Source organism: Hyperolius riggenbachi, chromosome 7 (assembly GCF_040937935.1).
Source record: "Hyperolius riggenbachi isolate aHypRig1 chromosome 7, aHypRig1.pri, whole genome shotgun sequence".
Classification (NCBI taxonomy): domain Eukaryota; kingdom Metazoa; phylum Chordata; class Amphibia; order Anura; family Hyperoliidae; genus Hyperolius; species Hyperolius riggenbachi.
The window spans coordinates 165,396,041-165,414,387 of NC_090652.1; the positions used below are offsets into that span (position 1 = coordinate 165,396,041).

Below are 18,347 nucleotides of genomic sequence, written 5' to 3' on the forward strand. Positions count from 1 at the left end.
TGGCCGTAACATATATAAAGAAAGCGGAGTTGTTTCTGTCTAAAAGCTGTACTCCTTCTGGATTCTGTGGCAGAGTGAGAGGCTTAATGCCTCTATCATTTGTATTGTTGCCCCCTTTCTCAATTCCATGCATGATCAGAAGTCTCTTCTATCTTCTGTCGCCTATTAATCACCTTGCTAGGCTTAACCACCCTGGCGTTCTGATTAAATCGCCAGAGTGGCTGCGGGAGGGTTTTTTTTAAATAAAAAAAAAACTATTTCATGCAGCCAACTGAAAGTTGGCTGCATGAAAGCCCACTAGAGGGCGCTCCGGAGGCGATCTTCCGATCGCCTCCGGCGCCCAGAATAAACAAGGAAGGCCGCAATGAGCGGCCTTCCTTGTTTTGCTTATATCGTCGCCATAGCGACGAGCGGAGTGACGTCATCGACGTCAGCCGACGTCCTGACGTCAGCCGCCTCCGATCCAGCCCTTAGCGCTGGCCGGAACTTTTTGTTCCGGCTGCGCAGGGCTCAGGCGGCTAGGGGGGCCCTCTTTCGCCGCTGCTCGCGGCGAATCGCCGCAGAGCGGCGGCGATCAGGCAGCACACGCGGCTGGCAAAGTGCCGGCTGCGTGTGCTGCACTTTATTTGATAAAAATCGGCCCAGCAGGGCCTGAGCGGCAGCCTCCGGCGGTGATGGACGAGCTGAGCTCGTCCAGACCGCTCAGGAGGTTAATGAGCTGAAATGTGTATTTTGCATTGCATAAATACCATCTGAAGGATTTTAGTTTTTGCCTAGAAGTAAACTTTTTTTTTTTTTTTTTTTTTTTTTTAAGATTTTAGTACAGTAATACAACTAATGTAACCATAGTTAAAGGATACCCGAGGTGATGTGACATGAGATAGACTTGTGTATGTACAGTGCCTATCACACAAATAACTATGCTGTGTTCTTTTTTTTTTTTTTTTTTTTTTCTCTGCCTGAAAGATTTAAAGATCAGGTATGTAAGTTGCAGTTCCTGTCTGAGTCAGGACGGGGTCAGACTACAGTGTGACCCTCACTGATAAGAAATTTCAACTATAAAACACTTTCCTAGCAGAAAATGGCTGCCAAGAGCAGGAAAGCGATAAAAAGGGTCAATAGTTCATAGATTTTAGCCCTGGCATACTTCAATGAATGTCATTAAGCAAAAACAATAGAACAGTAAAAACTTAAAGTAGATTTCAATATAAACTAAAGCTGTTGAATATCTTAAGTCTTTTTTTAGGAGAAGGAGGATAGATACAATTTCTTATTTCATTAGTTTATTTTTACTTCAGGTGTCCTTTAATGTATACTTGAAAAATATATAAGTGGGGGTGGAGAAGAGATGTGGCTAGATACTTAAAGGGCAGTTTCTAGGCTAAATTGCTCCCAGGGCTAGGGTGTAAAATATTGTGCCCCGCATGGGCTAGAAAACTTTATTTACAATGGGATATGTAGCCCCAAGTATAGGTAGCCAGTTACAGGGGCCCCAGTGAAGGTTAGCCAGCCATAGGTACCCCAGTATAGATTACCAGACATAGGTGCTCCAAGTAAATGTTAGCCAGACATAGGTGCCCCAGTATAGGTTAGCCAGCCATATGTGCTTCCGTATAGGCTAGCCAGCCATAGGTGCCTCCCAGTATAGGCTAGCCAGCCATAGGTGCCCCCCAGTATAGGCTAGCCAGCCAAGGGTGCCCCCCAGTATAGGCTAGCCAGCCAAGGGTGCCCCCCAGTATAGGCTAGCCAGCCAAGGGTGCCCCCCAGTATAGGCTAGCCAGCCAAGGGTGCCCCCCAGTATAGGCTAGCCAGCCAAGGGTGCCCCCCAGTATAGGCTAGCCAGCCAAGGGTGCCCCCCAGTATAGGCTAGCCAGCCATAGGTGCCCCCCTGTATAGGCTAGCCAGCCATAGGTGCCCCCCTGTATAGGCTAGCCAGCCATAGGTGCCCCCCCAGTATAGGCTAGCCAGCCATAGGTGCCCCCCAGTATAGGCTAGCCAGCCATAGGTGCCCCCCAGTATAGGCTAGCCAGCCATAGGTGCTCCCCAGTGTAGGCTAGCCAGCCATAGGTGCTCCCCAGTGTAGGCTAGCCAGCCATAGGTGCGCCCCAGTGTAGGCTAGCCAGCCATAGGTGCCCCATTATAGGCTAGCCAGCCATAGGTGCCCCATTATAGGCTAGCCAGCCATAGGTGCCCCATTATAGGCTAGCCAGCCATAGGTGCCCCATTATAGGCTAGCCAGCCATAGGTGCCCCATTATAGGCTAGCCAGCCATAGGTGCCCCATTATAGGCTAGCCAGCCATAGGTGCCCCATTATAGGCTAGCCAGCCATAGGTGCCCACATATAGGTTAGCCAGCCATAGGTGCCCACATATAGGTTAGCCAGCCACAGGTGCCCCCGTATAGGTTAGCCAGCCACAGGTGCCCCCGTATAGGTTAGCCAGCCACAGGTGCCCCCGTATAGGTTAGCCAGCCACAGGTGCCCCCATTATAGGTTAGCCAGCCACATGTGCCCCCGTATAGGTTATCCAGCTACAGGTGCCCCCATTATAGGTTAGCAAGCCACAGGTGCCCCAGTATAGGTTAGCAAGCCACAGGTGCCCCATTATAGGCTAGCCAGCCACAGGTGCCCCATTATAGGCTAGCCAGCCACAGGTACCCCATTATAGGCTAGCCAGCCACAGGTGCCCCAATATAGGCTAGCCAGCCATATGTGACCCCAGTATAGGCTAGCAAGCCACAGGTGCCCCAGTATAGGTTAGCAAGCCACAGGTGCCCCAGTATAGGTTAGCAAGCCACAGGTGCCCCAGTATAGGTCAGCCAGGTATATGGTGTGTCTTCCTATACACTCCTCCCACAGGCTTGGGGGGATTACAGAGAAGGAGGGGGAGAAGCCGCACAATGGGACTTGGCCGCGGTGGAGGGGGTCCCGTCTCCTTCCTCCCTCTCCTCAGGTCAGCCTCTGTGCTCCCTCCTCCATTGCTGAAATGTCTGGCGGCGGGGAGTGTGTAATCGCTCACCTTCCAGGCTCTAGTTGATGTCTATGTAGTAGTTACACTATTTTCTGTGAGCGGCGATGTAGAGAGCAGCCCAGCAGCACGTGGACATCACCTGGAGCCCGAAAGGTGAGTTATTACACGCTGCTGCCAGGCATTCCAGCAACGCAAGCTGGAGCACGGAGGGGGAGACGGGGGCCCTCTCCACCGCGGCTGATTTCCATTGTGTGGCTGCTCTCCCTCACAGCACCCCGGGTGGTAACCCGGCCCCGCCTGCCCCTAGAAACGGGGCTGGATAGTGAGAGCTTGCCCACACACAAGTATAAAAACGTTGCTGAAGTTTTTCTGAGCTCAGGAATATGCAGACACTTTTTTCAGTCCCTATTCTGCAACGGTCTATATGACCGCTGTAATATTTATAAAGGTTTTTTTTTGTTTGTTTGTTTTTTTTGCCCATTTTACAAAAAAAATGCCTCAAACCCTATCCCATGAGGGATTGTACACTGATAAATCCAGATGCTGCATAATTCAATATTTAAAAGTGCTGATGAAGTCATAACTTGCAATTACAATTTGTTACTGTTACTTTTTACATAATGACAGCCAAGTTCATTTCACGGTTCATCTTCCCTCTTCAGACTAGGAATAAACTAGGCAGAATCGCATATGCGTTTTCCACTATGTGCTATGGGGAAAAACTCATGCTATTCTGCTTAGCGTATTCCTACCCAAAATGTGGCAGGAGAGAGCACATGCCTTATGTGCTAGTTTTAAAACGGTGAAAGGTAAACCTGCAATGTGTAACCTTTAAACTGAATGAATGAGTTACCATTGAAGTTCTGAAACTCAAGTAAAATGGTATTGTGCATTCTGTGTGGTGTCTTAAAGAGTAACTGTCGGGCATAAAATAAAAAAATCTATTCTTTATTTTTATCTGGTAAACAAGTAATAAGGATGCTAACCAGGCAATACAAAAATTAAAATCACTCTTATTTTCCTTCTCCATAAAACATCATTCCCCAGTTTCCCTGGCTCTTATTTGGTACATCTGCCACACAAAGGAAGTTGCAGGGAATGCTGGCTTTAGTTCCCCCTCAGACTTAACTAATGCAGTTTGATTGGCTGAAGCCTCTTTGCCTCCTGTTTTCCCCTCCCACACTTCTGTTCCTCTCTGATTGGCCAATATTTCTCATGCTGAGACAATGCACTCTCTATTGCAGAGCAGGGTGGGAGTGTCTGTAGACTGGGAGGAGTGCTGGCAATGATACAGAGTACGGGCTTGTCACACACAAGTTTGCAGATTTTTTTTTTTTTTTAAGCGCTGGCAATTTAAAAAATCGCCCTAAAAGCGCTTGTGCAATGATTTTCTATGAGACTGTTCACGTGTGTTTTGATTTTATTAAAATCGCAAACGCGCTACATGTACCATTTTCTGAGTGCTTAATGGAAGATATAGGTAAATCGCAAAGCGCTTGAAAAAGCGCTTTGTATTGCGAATTACCAAGTGCTTTTATAAATAAATACATTGGCCCATATGCAATTAATTTTTCTCCTGCATTATCTCCTAGGAGATAATTTTCATCTTCTCTTTAAAATAACTTTTCAGCATTTTAAAATTGAAAAGGTACTGAAATGTTGATAAAAACCCACTATCAAAATCATTTTGAGTATTTTCTTGCTTACTGGTAGTTAGAAAATGCATTTTATGTCAAGGTATGAAAATATCACCTAAGAGAAAATGTGAATTGCATATGGCCCCTTGTATTTATCTATTTCCGGGTCAAATAGTTCACTTCCTGAAAATGGTAACTGCTCAGCAAAAGCGGTTAGAAAAGTGATTTTCTAAGTGCAAATCGCAGGGAAAAGCGCTTTAAAAAGTGCTCTATAAATCGCATAGCGCTGGCGATTTATCATATGAACAAAGCCTAAGGGAGGAAATGTCAGGATTGGCTTCAAGATAGCCACAGACAAAATGGAAAACCCTAAGGGTTTTCTCTTCTTTTAGTATAGAAAAATCGCTAAAATCAAAATGTGGACAGTGCAATACATATGTAAGTAGAGCAAGTATTTATCTACTTATATATGTGGGATTTTTTTCTGAGATAGTATGGCTGACCGCTCCACTTTAAAGGACAACTGTAGTGAGAGGTATATGGAGGCTGTCATATTTGTTTTCTTTTAAACAATACCTGACAGCCTAGCTGGTCTATTCGGCTGCAGTAGTGTCTGAATAACACCAGACACAAGCATGCAGCTAATCTTTTCAGATCTGATGTCAGGAACACCTGATATGCTGCATGCTTGTTCAGGGTTTATGGCTAAAAGTATTGAGGCAGAGGATCGGCAGGATAGCCAGGAAACTAGTATTGCTAAAGGGGCACTATGGTTAAATAACTGCTTATAATATCATTTAATATAAAATATGTGCAATTGTAGCAATGTTTAACACATATATTGTGGCAGGATAAAAGTCTATTTCAATATTACATTACCCTTAGTTAGAGATGAGTTGCGTCGGCAGAGGAAATTATCTGACGCCAAATCAGCACATACCATTGTGCAGTAGGAGGCAGCATATCCGCTGTATGAGCTGCTGTTTTAATCCTCCCCCCCCCCCCCCCCCTTATATATTTCAAGAGAGGATTCCTCCAACTACTAACTGCTCCCTCAAGCAGTTTTACTACTCATGTAAGCCGCCGTACATCTCAGGACATTGACGTACGGCTCTGATGAAAATAATGCAGGACACAGCTACATCGCAGAGAGCTGGTCTCCACAGCAATGGACAACAATATGTGTCCGTTCCTGAGCCAGCTGGGATGCCTCAGAGGGGAGCATTTTTTCATCAGAGCCGTACGTCAATGTCCTGAGACGTACGGCGGCTTAGATGAGTAGTAAAACTGCTCGAGGGAGCAGTTAGTAGTTGGAGGAATCCTCTCTTGAAAAATATAACGGGGAATTAAAACAGCAGCTCAAAAAGCTGATACGCTGCCTCCTACTGCACAATGGTATGTGCTGATTTGGCGTCAGATAATTTCCTCTGCCGACGCAACTCCTCTCTAACTAAGGGTAATGTAATATTGAAATAGACTTTTATCCTGCCACAATATGTGTTAAACATTGCTACAATTGCACATATTTTATATTAAATAAAATATATTGATATTATAAGCAGTTATTTAACCATAGTGCCCCTTTAAAATGAAATCTATAAAAAGCCTCCATATCCCTCTCGCTTGAGTTATTCTTTAACTGCTGTCATGATTTTATAGAAGCACACGTCTTTGGGAGGTGGAGGCAATTATAGTTGCTGTATTTATTATTGTTACCTATTTATATTCTTGATGTGTTAACCTATAATCTATGATATTTACATTTAGGATCCAAAAGATCCCACGTTTACTTGTGGGTGCCGCAGATGGTTACCTTTACATATATAACCTGGACCCACAGGAGGGTGGTGAATGTACGCTAATGAAACAACACAGGTAAAATGAAATGGCTCTAATGCAATATGTTTAAAAATAATAATTTACCAGGCGATTAAAATTTCTCAACCAAAACTGGCTGCAGAAGGCTCTTTTAGGATTTAAAGAGACTCTGTAACTTGAAAAAGATCCCCTGGGGGGTACTCACCTCGGGTGGGGGAAGCCTCCGGATCCTAATGAGGCTTCCCACGCCGTCCTGCGGCCCACGGGGGTCTCGCTGCAGCCCTCTGAAGAGCCGGCGACAGGCCAGACTGTAATTTCAATATTTACCTTTGCTGGCTCCAGCGGGGGCGCTGTGGCTGCATTCGGCTCGGAAATAGACGGAAATACCCGATCTCCGTCGGGTCCGCTCTACTGCGCAGGCGCCGGAGACTTGCGCCTGCGCAGTAGAGCGGACCCGACGGCGATCGGGTATTTCCGCCTACTTTGGAGCCGACAGCCATCAGAGCGCCTGCGCAAGAGCCAGGAAGGTAAATATTGCATCACAGCTGTACGGAGGGCTACAGCGAGACCCCCGAGGGACGGAGGACGGTGTGGGAAGCCTCATTAGGATCCTGAGGCTTTCCCCAACCGAGGTGAGTACCCCCCAGGGGACGTTTTACCGTTACAGTTCCTCTTTAAGCACTTTAGTACTTGCTCTTTTAGCACATTATTTGTCATCACCCCCCAAACTACAACCAGCTGCAGTGATAAACTGCTATGCATACAACTGAATGGAGTTGCATGCTTGCTGGCCTTTTAATGAAAGTGAGAACAAAAAGTTCTTGCGTGAGAAGAGCAAACCGGTTTCTGCAGCAGAATTTTAAAAGCAGTTGTAGGTTGCATACATTTTTGAAAACCCTTGGTCAGAATAAGTAAACAATGTTTTCTTATCTATTTAAGTAGTCTTGCAATGTATAAAATGTAACTTTCAATAACTTTCCTTTACATTATTATTTAAAGGGAACTTAAACTGAGAAGGATATGGATTTTTCCTTCTAAAATAATACCAGTTGCCTGACTTTCCTGCTGATCCTGTCTCTCTAGTCACAGCCCCTCAACAAGCATGCAGATCAGGTGCTCTGATTGAAGTCAGACTGGGTTAGCTGCATGCTTGTGTCAGGTGTGTGATTCAGCCACTACTGCAGCCAAAGAGATCAGCAGGACTGCCAAGCAACTGGTATTGTTTAAAAGGAAGCATCCATATCCCTCTGTTAAGGTTCCCTTTAAACCAGTGATGGCTTACCTTGGCACTCCAGCTGTGGTGGAACTACAAACCCCATGATGCATTGCAATACTCTGACAGCTCTAAGCATAACTCGGGGAGGCAGAGGAATGATGGGATTTGTAGTTTTGTCACAGCTGGAGTGCCAAGGTTAGCCATCACTTCTTTAAACGATACATGACACAAGGCAAAGCTAAGCACAGAGGTTCATGCTGGATCAACCTATGTCTGTGCAAAGTCTGTTCACCACTTCCGCATAAGAGCTGCAGCCAATTGGGTTCCACTCAGTAGGCCAACCTGGAGTGTTTGAGAGTCTGGCCCAAGGGTTCTTTACTGGTTAGCTACTGTTCTAGCTAGGATTTGAACCCTGGTCCCCTATGTGAAAGGGTGTCATTTTAAACAGCCCATGATTAAAGGACTTACGAGGCGAATCTACTAAATAAAGTTATTTACCTTATTGCAATAGCTGACCTCAGACCAGACGATCGGTGCCTCCCTTGTCATTTTCAGACTCTCTCTTCTCTAAATCCACGCTTCATTACACGACCCAACCCTCCCTTGGGTCGCCTTATCTGATGGCGATTAGAATCGCAGCTTTAAAATTCAAATGCCTGCGTAGGTTCGCATAGCCGCTATTGCCGCTACATAACGTAGTTCAGCGTGCACGGAGCTAGGTCGGCCCGCAGACAGGGCTGGAAACCTGCGCAGCCGCAATTGCGGCTATGCGAACCTACGTAGGCATTTGAATTTTAAAGCGGCGATTCTAATCGCCATAAGAGAAGGCGACCCAAGGGAGGGTCGGGTTGTGTAATGAAGCGTGGATTTAGACGAGTCTGAAAATGACAAGGGAGACGCCAATCGTTTGGTCTGAGGTCAGCTATTGCAATAAGGTAAATAACTTTATTTAGTAGATTCGCCTCGTAAGTCCTTTAAGCATTTACATTGATATAGGTTACATCACTGGATAAACATGCTTTGTGTCCTTTTTATTATGCAAAATATTTATAGTAATCCAAAAACTTAAGAGGACCCAAACCAAACATTTTTTTTAATTAAAAATATTTTGTTGCACCACTCTCACACATACAAAGATAAATAAACACTCCTTCAAACCTATGAGCATTTCAGTGCATGCTTTTCACCCTTCTCTTTTCATAACTAGGGTTATACTGGGTGCAGCCATTAGCAATTGCTCCATTGCTACTCCACCAGTTTGCCGGATTTTGTCCCGACAATTTGAAAGGAAGGGAGGGGTTCCTCCAATAAATGTAAAATATTTTATATTTGTCGTCATGCAGCTGAAAAAAGGCTGCTATTTATTATTCTAATTTAGAAAATAGATTTTATTTCTGAAATCTTGTATTTTTAATTTGGGTCCACTTTAAGCAATATGTTTACTCCTTTAAATTGGTTTTACATTTTTAAGTTGGGGGCAGGTGTATGGTATGGATCATATTTTATCTCAGATTAAAGCCTTGTGCTAGGTGGTTCTAGGTCAAGGAGTGTACAGCGGCTCCCCGATACACTGCAATACGTTGGCGAGTGATTAGTCTGGTCCATCATGGCTGAGCACAAACCATGAAGATTGTTTTGGCTAGCAGTGCATCTGTACAAAATTGAACCCCAAACTGTCTCCCAAGGGAATAAATCTAGATAACTGTGCATGTCAGTCCTCGTGTACGATGCTTAAGGCCAGTCTGGGATTGTAAGAGTACCTTGGCCCTCAGAAAGAAATTCCCAGTAATATTTAGTATTTCTGTTGGTAATGGAGGACTTTTTGAGGGCTGCTTGGAAAGCCCTTTTGTAGGCTCTGCAGGTTGTGATTAAGCAGTTTTTTCATGCCCAATCAAAATGTCTGAGGCATGTGGTGTTTGTTTTGCTATATTATCATCCCCAATCAAAACACCCACTTCCATTTAGGCTACTTGCACACTAAGACGTTGCGTTAGGTGCTACGTTAAGGTCGCATAACGTGCACCTAACACAACGTATGGTGCTGCAAGTGAGGACGGTAGAGTGAGCCGCGTTAGGCGGCTCGATTCCTATAAGGTCTCCCAGAGTGGCGCTGATTGGCCAGCGGGACCACGTGATGCGGAGCGAGACACTCCGCATCACGTGGTCCCGCCGGGCCAATCAGCGTCCGCCAGTGCAGTGAATATTAAGTAGCCATGTGCGCGGCTACTGTAGCTGGCTCTCCCCGCCTCCTCTCCGCCCCCCACTGCACATGTGCAAACAGTCTAACGCGGCTATAGCCGCTCTAACGCCGTAGCATGCTGCACTTTCCGGAGAACGTGCAGCGTTACATGTAACGCAACGTGGGCTGTGTGAACAGCCCACTTGTGTTACGTTGGGGGAGCGTTACAGGCGCACTAACGTGCGCCTGTAACGCCTTAGTGTGTAAACAGCCTTATACTGGGTAAGTCCATATTTCTGTTGGACAGGGCTTCATAATTTGTAAACCAGTATATAATTTTATCAGCATGAAAAGGAGTTGATAGAGACCAAATGTGACATGTAAATGTCATGTTCTTATAGTGGTTCTAAAGTCTTACTAACCATCTGGACCTGGTAATATGGTTTTAATTGGTGTCAGATTTGTATTTTCTTCCACTTTAACATAACCACTTCTCACGAACGTTACTCATTTGTAGTAAAAAATAAATCTTTAATATGTATGAAAATATACTCCATATTTGCTAAGTTCAGTCCTGGGTTAGTAAACTAGCCTCACAGTTGTGTTTTCCTGCTACATACCCAAGTTTATGTTCTTGTCCGCCTCTATACAGTGGGTTGCAAAAGTATTCGGCCCCCTTGAAGTTTTCCACATTTTGTCATATTACTGCCACAAACCTGAATCCATTTTTTGGGAATTCCACATGAAAGACCAATACAAAGTGCTGTACACATGAGAAGTGGAACGAAAATCATACATGATTCCAAACATTTTTTACAAATAAATAACTGCAAAGTGGTGTGTGCATAATTATTCGGCCCCCTTTGATCTGAGTGCAGTCAGTTGCCTATAGACATTGCCTGATGAGTGCTAATGACTAAATAGAGTGCACCTGTGTGTAATCTAATGTCAGTACAAATACAGCTGCTCTGTGAGGGCCTCAGAGGTTGTCTGAGAATATTGGGAGCAACAACACTGTGAAGTCCAAAGAACACACAAGACAGGTCAGAGATCAAGTTATTGAGACATTTAAAGCCGGCTTAGGATACAAAAAGATTTCCAAAGCCTTGAACATCCCACGGAGCACTGTTCAAGCGATCATTCAGAAGTAAAAGGAGTATGGCACAACTGTAAACCTACCAAGACAAGGCCATCCACCTAAACTCACAGGCCGAGCAAGGAGAGCGCTGATCAGAAATGCAGTCAAGAGGCCCATGGTGACTCTGGACGAGCTGCAGAGATTTACAGCTCAGGCGGGAGACTCTGTCTATAGGACAACTATTAGTCATGCACTGTAAGTCCCGTGTTCAGTTTGCCACAAGCCATGTGGGGGACACAGCAACCATGTGGAAGAAGGTGCTCTGGTCAGATGAGGCCAAAACTGAACTTTTTGGCCAAAATGCAAAACGCTTTGTGTGGTGGAAAACTAACACTGCACATCACTCTGAACACACCATCCCCACTGTCAAATATGGTGGTGGCAGCATCATGCTCGGGGGATGCATCTCTTCAGCAGGGACAGGGAAGCTGGTCAGAGTTGATGGGAAGATGGATGGAGCCAAATACAGGGCAAACTTGGAAGAAAACCTCTTGGAGACTGCAAAAGACTTGAGACTGGGGCGGAGGTTCACCTTCCAGCAGGACAATGACCCTAAACATAAAGCCAGGGCAACAATATAATGGTTTAAAACAAAACCTATTCATGTGTCAGAATGGCCCAGTCAAAGTCCAGATCTAAATCCATTTGAGAATCTGTGGCAAGATCTGAAAACTGCTGTTCACAAACGCTGTCCATTAAATCTGACTGAGCTGGAGCTGTTTTGCAAAGAAGAATGGGCAAGGATTTCAGTCTCTAGATGTGCAAAGCTGGTAGAGCCATACCCTAAAAGACTGGCAGCTGTAATTGCAGCAAAAGGTGGTTCTACAAAGTATTGACTCAGGCGGCCGAATAATTACGCACACACCACTTTGCAGTTATTTATTTGTAAAAAATGTTTGGAATGATGTATGATTTCCGATCCACTTCACACATGTACACCACTTTGTATTGGTCTTTCACGTGGAATTCCAATAAAATTGATGCATATTTGTGGCATTAATGTGACAAAATGTGGAAAACTTTAAGGGGGCCGAATACTTTTGCAACCCACTGTATTTCTTCTAAGTTGACTCATGCTTGTTTTAAATATGCAGACTTCCATGGCTGCATAAGCACAGACAAGGTATTTTAATCTGTCAATATTGTTTCCTACTTTGAGTTTTTTATGAAATGGAGGATGTTGTTCAGCATCACCTTCCTATTCTCCCAACTTAGTTTGGGGATCTCACCATAGTCTCATGGAAGTGGGTGAGTCTCAGCTTGTCCATTCATTGGTTTGGAGGTCAAAGTTTTAGAAAAAAAAAGGGTTGGGGTGTCAGATCATGTAAACAGTACAGTTTTATGAAACAGTAAAAAGGAGGAGCAAACAGTCGCGCACTAGTGGATGGAGCAGCCTGGGTGTACTCAGGGTCAGTCCTCAACCCCTAAAGAAAAGTAATACAATTTGTAGTGGGAGCACCTGGCGCTCAGAATGATGAACCAAAATGATATAATGTAGATAATCACAATATTAGATCAGTCGAGCATCAAATGCGGGGAAGCACTGTAGGGGCGGCAACGCCTTTCTCAACCCACAGTGAATTGCCCGTCTTACACAAGTCTCGTGACAGTACCTCTAGACTGGATCAAATACCCCAACCGAAGATGGTGCCTTTTCCTCCTGTAGTGTAATCCGTTCCGGAATAAGAAGGAAAGAGAAGGATCAATAGCGCAGCTAGGTTCAAAGCTCGCGCGGAGATACTCCGTCCTTCCCTCTCCACATCCGCCGGTAGTGACGTCGCCCTTTGCGTTTCACCGCTCTCAAACCAAGTGTCGGCTTACTTCCTGGATAAGGGCATACAAAGGGGACAAAACTAATTGTGCAGACTGCGCTAAGTGTTGGTAACGCTGCGCATAAGAATGCACTTACAGGATGGATTCTTGATTTTATTGCATATAAAAATGTGTATCCCTTTTTAAATTTCTTTTGATCCGGATTTCGGCCTCACGCCTTCATCAGGGGATACTTTGTACAAAATGAGCAGGATTTATATAGATGTACATAATTGAATGGATCCTCCTCCCACCACTCCCATTAATTAGCCGACAATACAGGAGGCAGGAAGGGACAAATGTGTGTCCTAAAGTTACAATATATGTACACTCAAATAAATACAGATGATACTACTATATCAAAGAAGCTATGATAATGCATAAAACATATGAAACATATTCAGCAGACTAAAACATATAAAAACTATAAGAATTGAAATATAATCATAAAATTGGTTATTCATCTCTAATAAAACAATTAAGATCAATATGGGCATTTAAACCCCCTGGTCTCAGTGTATCTAACTGGTAAATCCATCGTGTCTCTAATTGGGATAATGTTTTGATAGTGTTTCCACCCCTCCAATTAGGTTTAACACAATCGATTGCAAAGCATCTTATGCCATCAGGGGACTTATTATGACACTCAGCAAAATGCTCCGGAATACTGTGTGATTTGTCATCAGGATGTTGAATATTATAAATGTGTTCCGAAAAGCGTTTCTTGGTCATTCTGCCCGTGCGGCCCACATATTGCAGACCGCACGGACAGATGACCAAATAAACTACATATTTGGTAGTGCAAGTAAGAGATTGGTGAATTTTAAACTCCTTCCCATTCACCCGAGAATTGAAAGTTTTTGTGACTCTCCCCCCAAACTCACAAATTTTGCAAAGATGACTCTTTTTACATGGAAAAAAACCCTTCAAATTGGGGAACATGTGGGGCCTTTGTATCGAAATGGTATTTTTTACCAATTTGCTACTCATGTTGGGTGGCCTTCTAAAAATTATGCGGGGTTTTTTGGGGAGATTGGGGCCCAGGATCGGGTCCTGTTTAAGAATACCCCAATTTTTTTCCATAACGTGTCTAACGTGATGGTGGTCTTTTGAAAAAGTGGTGATAAAGGAAAACTCATTTTTGGAGTTGTCTCTGGCCTGTGAGGGTTTTTTTAATAATCTGGCTGGACGTCCCTCCTGTAGGACTTTTTCTCTGTCCCTACGTACACTATTCGCGTCGTATCCCTTGGATAAAAACCGTTCTTCTATAATGTGAGATTGCTCCCAATAGTCAGACTCAAAGGAGCAATTTCTCATGACTCTGCAAACTTGTCCTCTAGGGGCATTGCTGAGCCATGGACGGTAATGACAGCTGTCATACCTAATATAAGAATTGCGGTCTGTTCCCTTAAAGAAACATTTGGTTCTCCACAGTCCCTCTACTAAAAATATACTAAGATCTAGAAAATTTGCAGATGTAAGACTGTATGACACTTCAAATTGCAGGTTCCATTGATTGTTGTTTATATGGGAGAAAAACGAGAGTAGTGACTCCTCGTCTCCATCCCAAAAAAACAAACAGTCATCAATGAATCTTTTCCAAGATATCAATGGTCCCCCCCTGTAACTCCCCAAATGTTGTTCTTCCCATGCTGACATGTATAAATTAGCTACACTGGGAGCATGTTTTGCTCCCATGGCTACTCCCCGTTGTTGATTATAGAACCGGTGTTCAAACCAAAAATAATTCTTGGTGAACGAAAACGTGCATAATTTTTTCAAAAATTCTATCTGGGGTGTCAGTAAGTTTCCTCCACTCTCCAAGTAATTCTCAATGACTTCTAATGATCTCTCTTGAGGTATACATGTATACAATGACTTCACGTCTGCAGTGCAGATGTAAACCGGATGGTCTATCCCTTGGACCATCCGGTTGACCTCATTAATGTGCAAAATAGCATCGAGGGTGTCCTTTAGAAAAGCCGGGGTGGTTGTGACCAGGGGCTGGAGAAATTGGTCAAGATACTCCCCCACCCGGTAGGTTACCGAGTGAATACCCGATACAATAGGTCTACCGGGTGGGGCTTCCTGATCTTTGTGTAGCTTGGGGAGCACGTATATGACCGGTCTCCTGGGATATTTGATATTCAAGTAATCAAATTCCTTTTGGGTCAAAATATCCTGTTCCAGACCATCTTTCAATAGAACCTCCAGTTCCTCTCTATATTTGATAGTGGGGTCCCCCTTTAGAGGTCTGTAGGTCTCAATGTCATTCAGTTGTTGTTGAATCTCTTGAATATACGCATCTTTCTCCCAAACAACGATACCTCCCCCTTTATCAGCTGCCTTTACAACACATGTTTCATCTTTACTCATCTCCCGTAGCAGCAATTGTTCTTTTCTAGTAAAATTGGATTTGACATGACGATTACTTTCAATATTGATATCATCCAATTCCTCCAGAATCACTTTTTTAAATATATCCACGTGTTTGTTATTCAAAAGATAAGGGTTAAACAGGGATGGCTTTTTGAGATCGGTGTGTTGATACATAGGAGGGGATTGGCTGGTACGCAATGGGGCGGTTTGTTGTAAAAAACTTTTTTTGATATTAATTTTCCTAATAAATTTATTAACATCGATGTACGTTTCAAATTTATTCATCCTGGTGTCAGGAACAAATTTGAGGCCCTTGTCTAAAATCTTTTTCTTGTCCTCTGTCATAGTTACACCACCCACCTCAAAGATACCATCAAATTCAGATTCTATTCTCTTAATCTTTTTATGTCTGGAGTGTAATTTTCTTCCTCCCCTTCTTCCTCGTCGTCTCGGAACCTTTTTCTGTCCCAGCCCTCCTCGTATACCCGTTGGTCGTATGGTGGGGGTTTTTTTCTTGGGGGTAGTGGTTTCGGTCTCTGGGGCAATGGTGGGGGTTTGGGTCGTGGAGGATAATAAGGGGTCGGGGCCACGGGTCTTTTTGGACGTATTGGATAACCATATGGCATCCTCCGAGGGGAAGGATGGTACCATGAGGTCTCCTGAAAAGGGGTTCTGGGTTCTATAGGAGTGTATCTATTATAGGTGGGTATGGATGGGTCATATGGCCGGCCTCTGGGTGGATAGTATGGTCTGTGCGGATTATAACGTGGACGTGGGTTCGGTTGCTTGGGAGTTGGATGACGTGGGTTGGGTGGGGGAGGATTTCTGTCCTCAGGTGGAAGTTCTATGGGTTTGGGGATATGGGGTTTCTTAGGCTTCTGCCATTTATACATGTTTTTGGACCTGCAATCCAATTTATCCCGTTTAAATTTCTTGCACTTTTTTTCTTTAATCACCTTTTCAACCTTAATCATGGCCTCCCGACAGGCCTTGGAAAGTGTGGAGTAATCCTCCAAGGCCTTCAGGGGAGCCATCTGTTCCCTTATGAGATCTATCCCACAACTTACAGTTTTAAGTTTAGCTGCTTTCCTTGCTGTGATGATCTCCATGGCTCTCAATGAACATCCTTCTAAGAATTCTAACCATTCTGGATCATCTCCTTCCATTCTAATATCTTCACTAAGCTGAAGCTGCCATCTAAGGCTAAGCGGAATTACCCGCTCCGATTTGTATAATTCTAAGGTGCAAACTTCCCATTTAAGTGTGAGTTCCTTCATAAGCATGTTTTTAAGACCTGCAAAGGAATGTTCTAAATCGTCATTAACATTAATATCACCATCATTGAACATATTATCAGTATCAATCGAATGATTACGTCTGTAATCAAAAATGTCCACCATGCTGCTGACTGTACCAGGACCTGTGGAGAGAAACAGTAAAAAGGAGGAGCAAACAGTCGCGCACTAGTGGATGGAGCAGCCTGGGTGTACTCAGGGTCAGTCCTCAACCCCTAAAGAAAAGTAATACAATTTGTAGTGGGAGCACCTGGCGCTCAGAATGATGAACCAAAATGATATAATGTAGATAATCACAATATTAGATCAGTCGAGCATCAAATGCGGGGAAGCACTGTAGGGGCGGCAACGCCTTTCTCAACCCACAGTGAATTGCCCGTCTTACACAAGTCTCGTGACAGTACCTCTAGACTGGATCAAGTACCCCAACCTAAGATGGTGCCTTTTCCTCCTGTAGTGTAATCCGTTCCGGAATAAGAAGGAAAGAGAAGGATCAATAGCGCAGCTAGGTTCAAAGCTCGCGCGGAGATACTCCGTCCTTCCCTCTCCACATCCGCCGGTAGTGACGTCGCCCTTTGCGTTTCACCGCTCTCCAACCAAGTGTCGGCTTACTTCCTGGATAAGGGCATACAAAGGGGACAAAACTAATTGTGCAGACTGCGCTAAGTGTTGGTAACGCTGCGCATAAGAATGCACTTACAGGATGGATTCTTGATTTTATTGCATATAAAAATGTGTATACATTTTTATATGCAATAAAATCAAGAATCCATCCTGTAAGTGCATTCTTATGCGCAGCGTTACCAACACTTAGCGCAGTCTGCACAATTAGTTTTGTCCCCTTTGTATGCCCTTATCCAGGAAGTAAGCCGACACTTGGTTGGAGAGCGGTGAAACGCAAAGGGCGACGTCACTACCGGCGGATGTGGAGAGGGAAGGACGGAGTATCTCCGCGCGAGCTTTGAACCTAGCTGCGCTATTGATCCTTCTCTTTCCTTCTTATTCCGGAACGGATTACACTACAGGAGGAAAAGGCACCATCTTCGGTTGGGGTATTTGATCCAGTCTAGAGGTACTGTCACGAGACTTGTGTAAGACGGGCAATTCACTGTGGGTTGAGAAAGGCGTTGCCGCCCCTACAGTGCTTCCCCGCATTTGATGCTCGACTGATCTAATATTGTGATTATCTACATTATATCATTTTGGTTCATCATTCTGAGCGCCAGGTGCTCCCACTACAAATTGTAGTACAGTTTTATGAGTGTAAGCTAGACATTCCGTACACTTTTAGATTTGTACCGAATGTTAACCCCTCCACTAGCCCTACCCTTAACTCTATGCTTGCCTTTTTTATTAACGTTAACCTTTTTAAACAGTGCCTAATCCTAACCTTTCTTCTGCTTGATCATTAACCTTAAAGTGTACTCAGCATGATTTAAATTAAAAAAAATAAAAAAAGTTTGATACATACCTAAGTAGAGAGAAACTCTTGCATTGCCCTCCCTGCCCCCAATCACAAGAGCTTGTCTGATATGGCCATCCTCGTGCAGTATGGTTACGCTCTTGCTGAAAGGGGAGCGGGCTTGTGATCTTTCAGGGGGTCTCTGGCTGAGGTGGTGGTTTCAAGCAGGATGTAGGAAGCCTCTGGAACCTTCTTGGGTAAGTAACTTATTTTCACTGACCTTTGGGTTCACTCAGCCCAACCCTTATTATTCAGACCTTTTACATTAAGGCCCCCTAAACCTAGCTATAGGACGGTAATAGCCCTGCCCTCAAAAGGAAAATCTACCACCATACCTAGTAATTCCTTAATGTGATCCCGAGATGAGAGTGATATGGAGGCTGCCATATTTATTTCCTTTTAAATAATACCATTTGCCTGACAGCCCTGCTCCTCTATTTG

The 18,347-nt window shown here is 44.3% G+C and overlaps 1 protein-coding gene across 1 annotated transcript in view; it reads left to right on the forward strand.

Annotated features, from left to right (window-relative positions):
* LOC137525720 (WD repeat domain phosphoinositide-interacting protein 2-like) overlaps nucleotides 1-18,347 on the forward strand; it is a 50,899-nt gene that overhangs the window by 19,221 nt on the left and 13,331 nt on the right. The window contains exon 5 of the mRNA XM_068246897.1: nucleotides 6,375-6,482. Within this exon, the coding sequence (XP_068102998.1) occupies nucleotides 6,375-6,482 (108 nt within the window). The remainder of the gene's footprint in view (nucleotides 1-6,374; nucleotides 6,483-18,347) is intronic.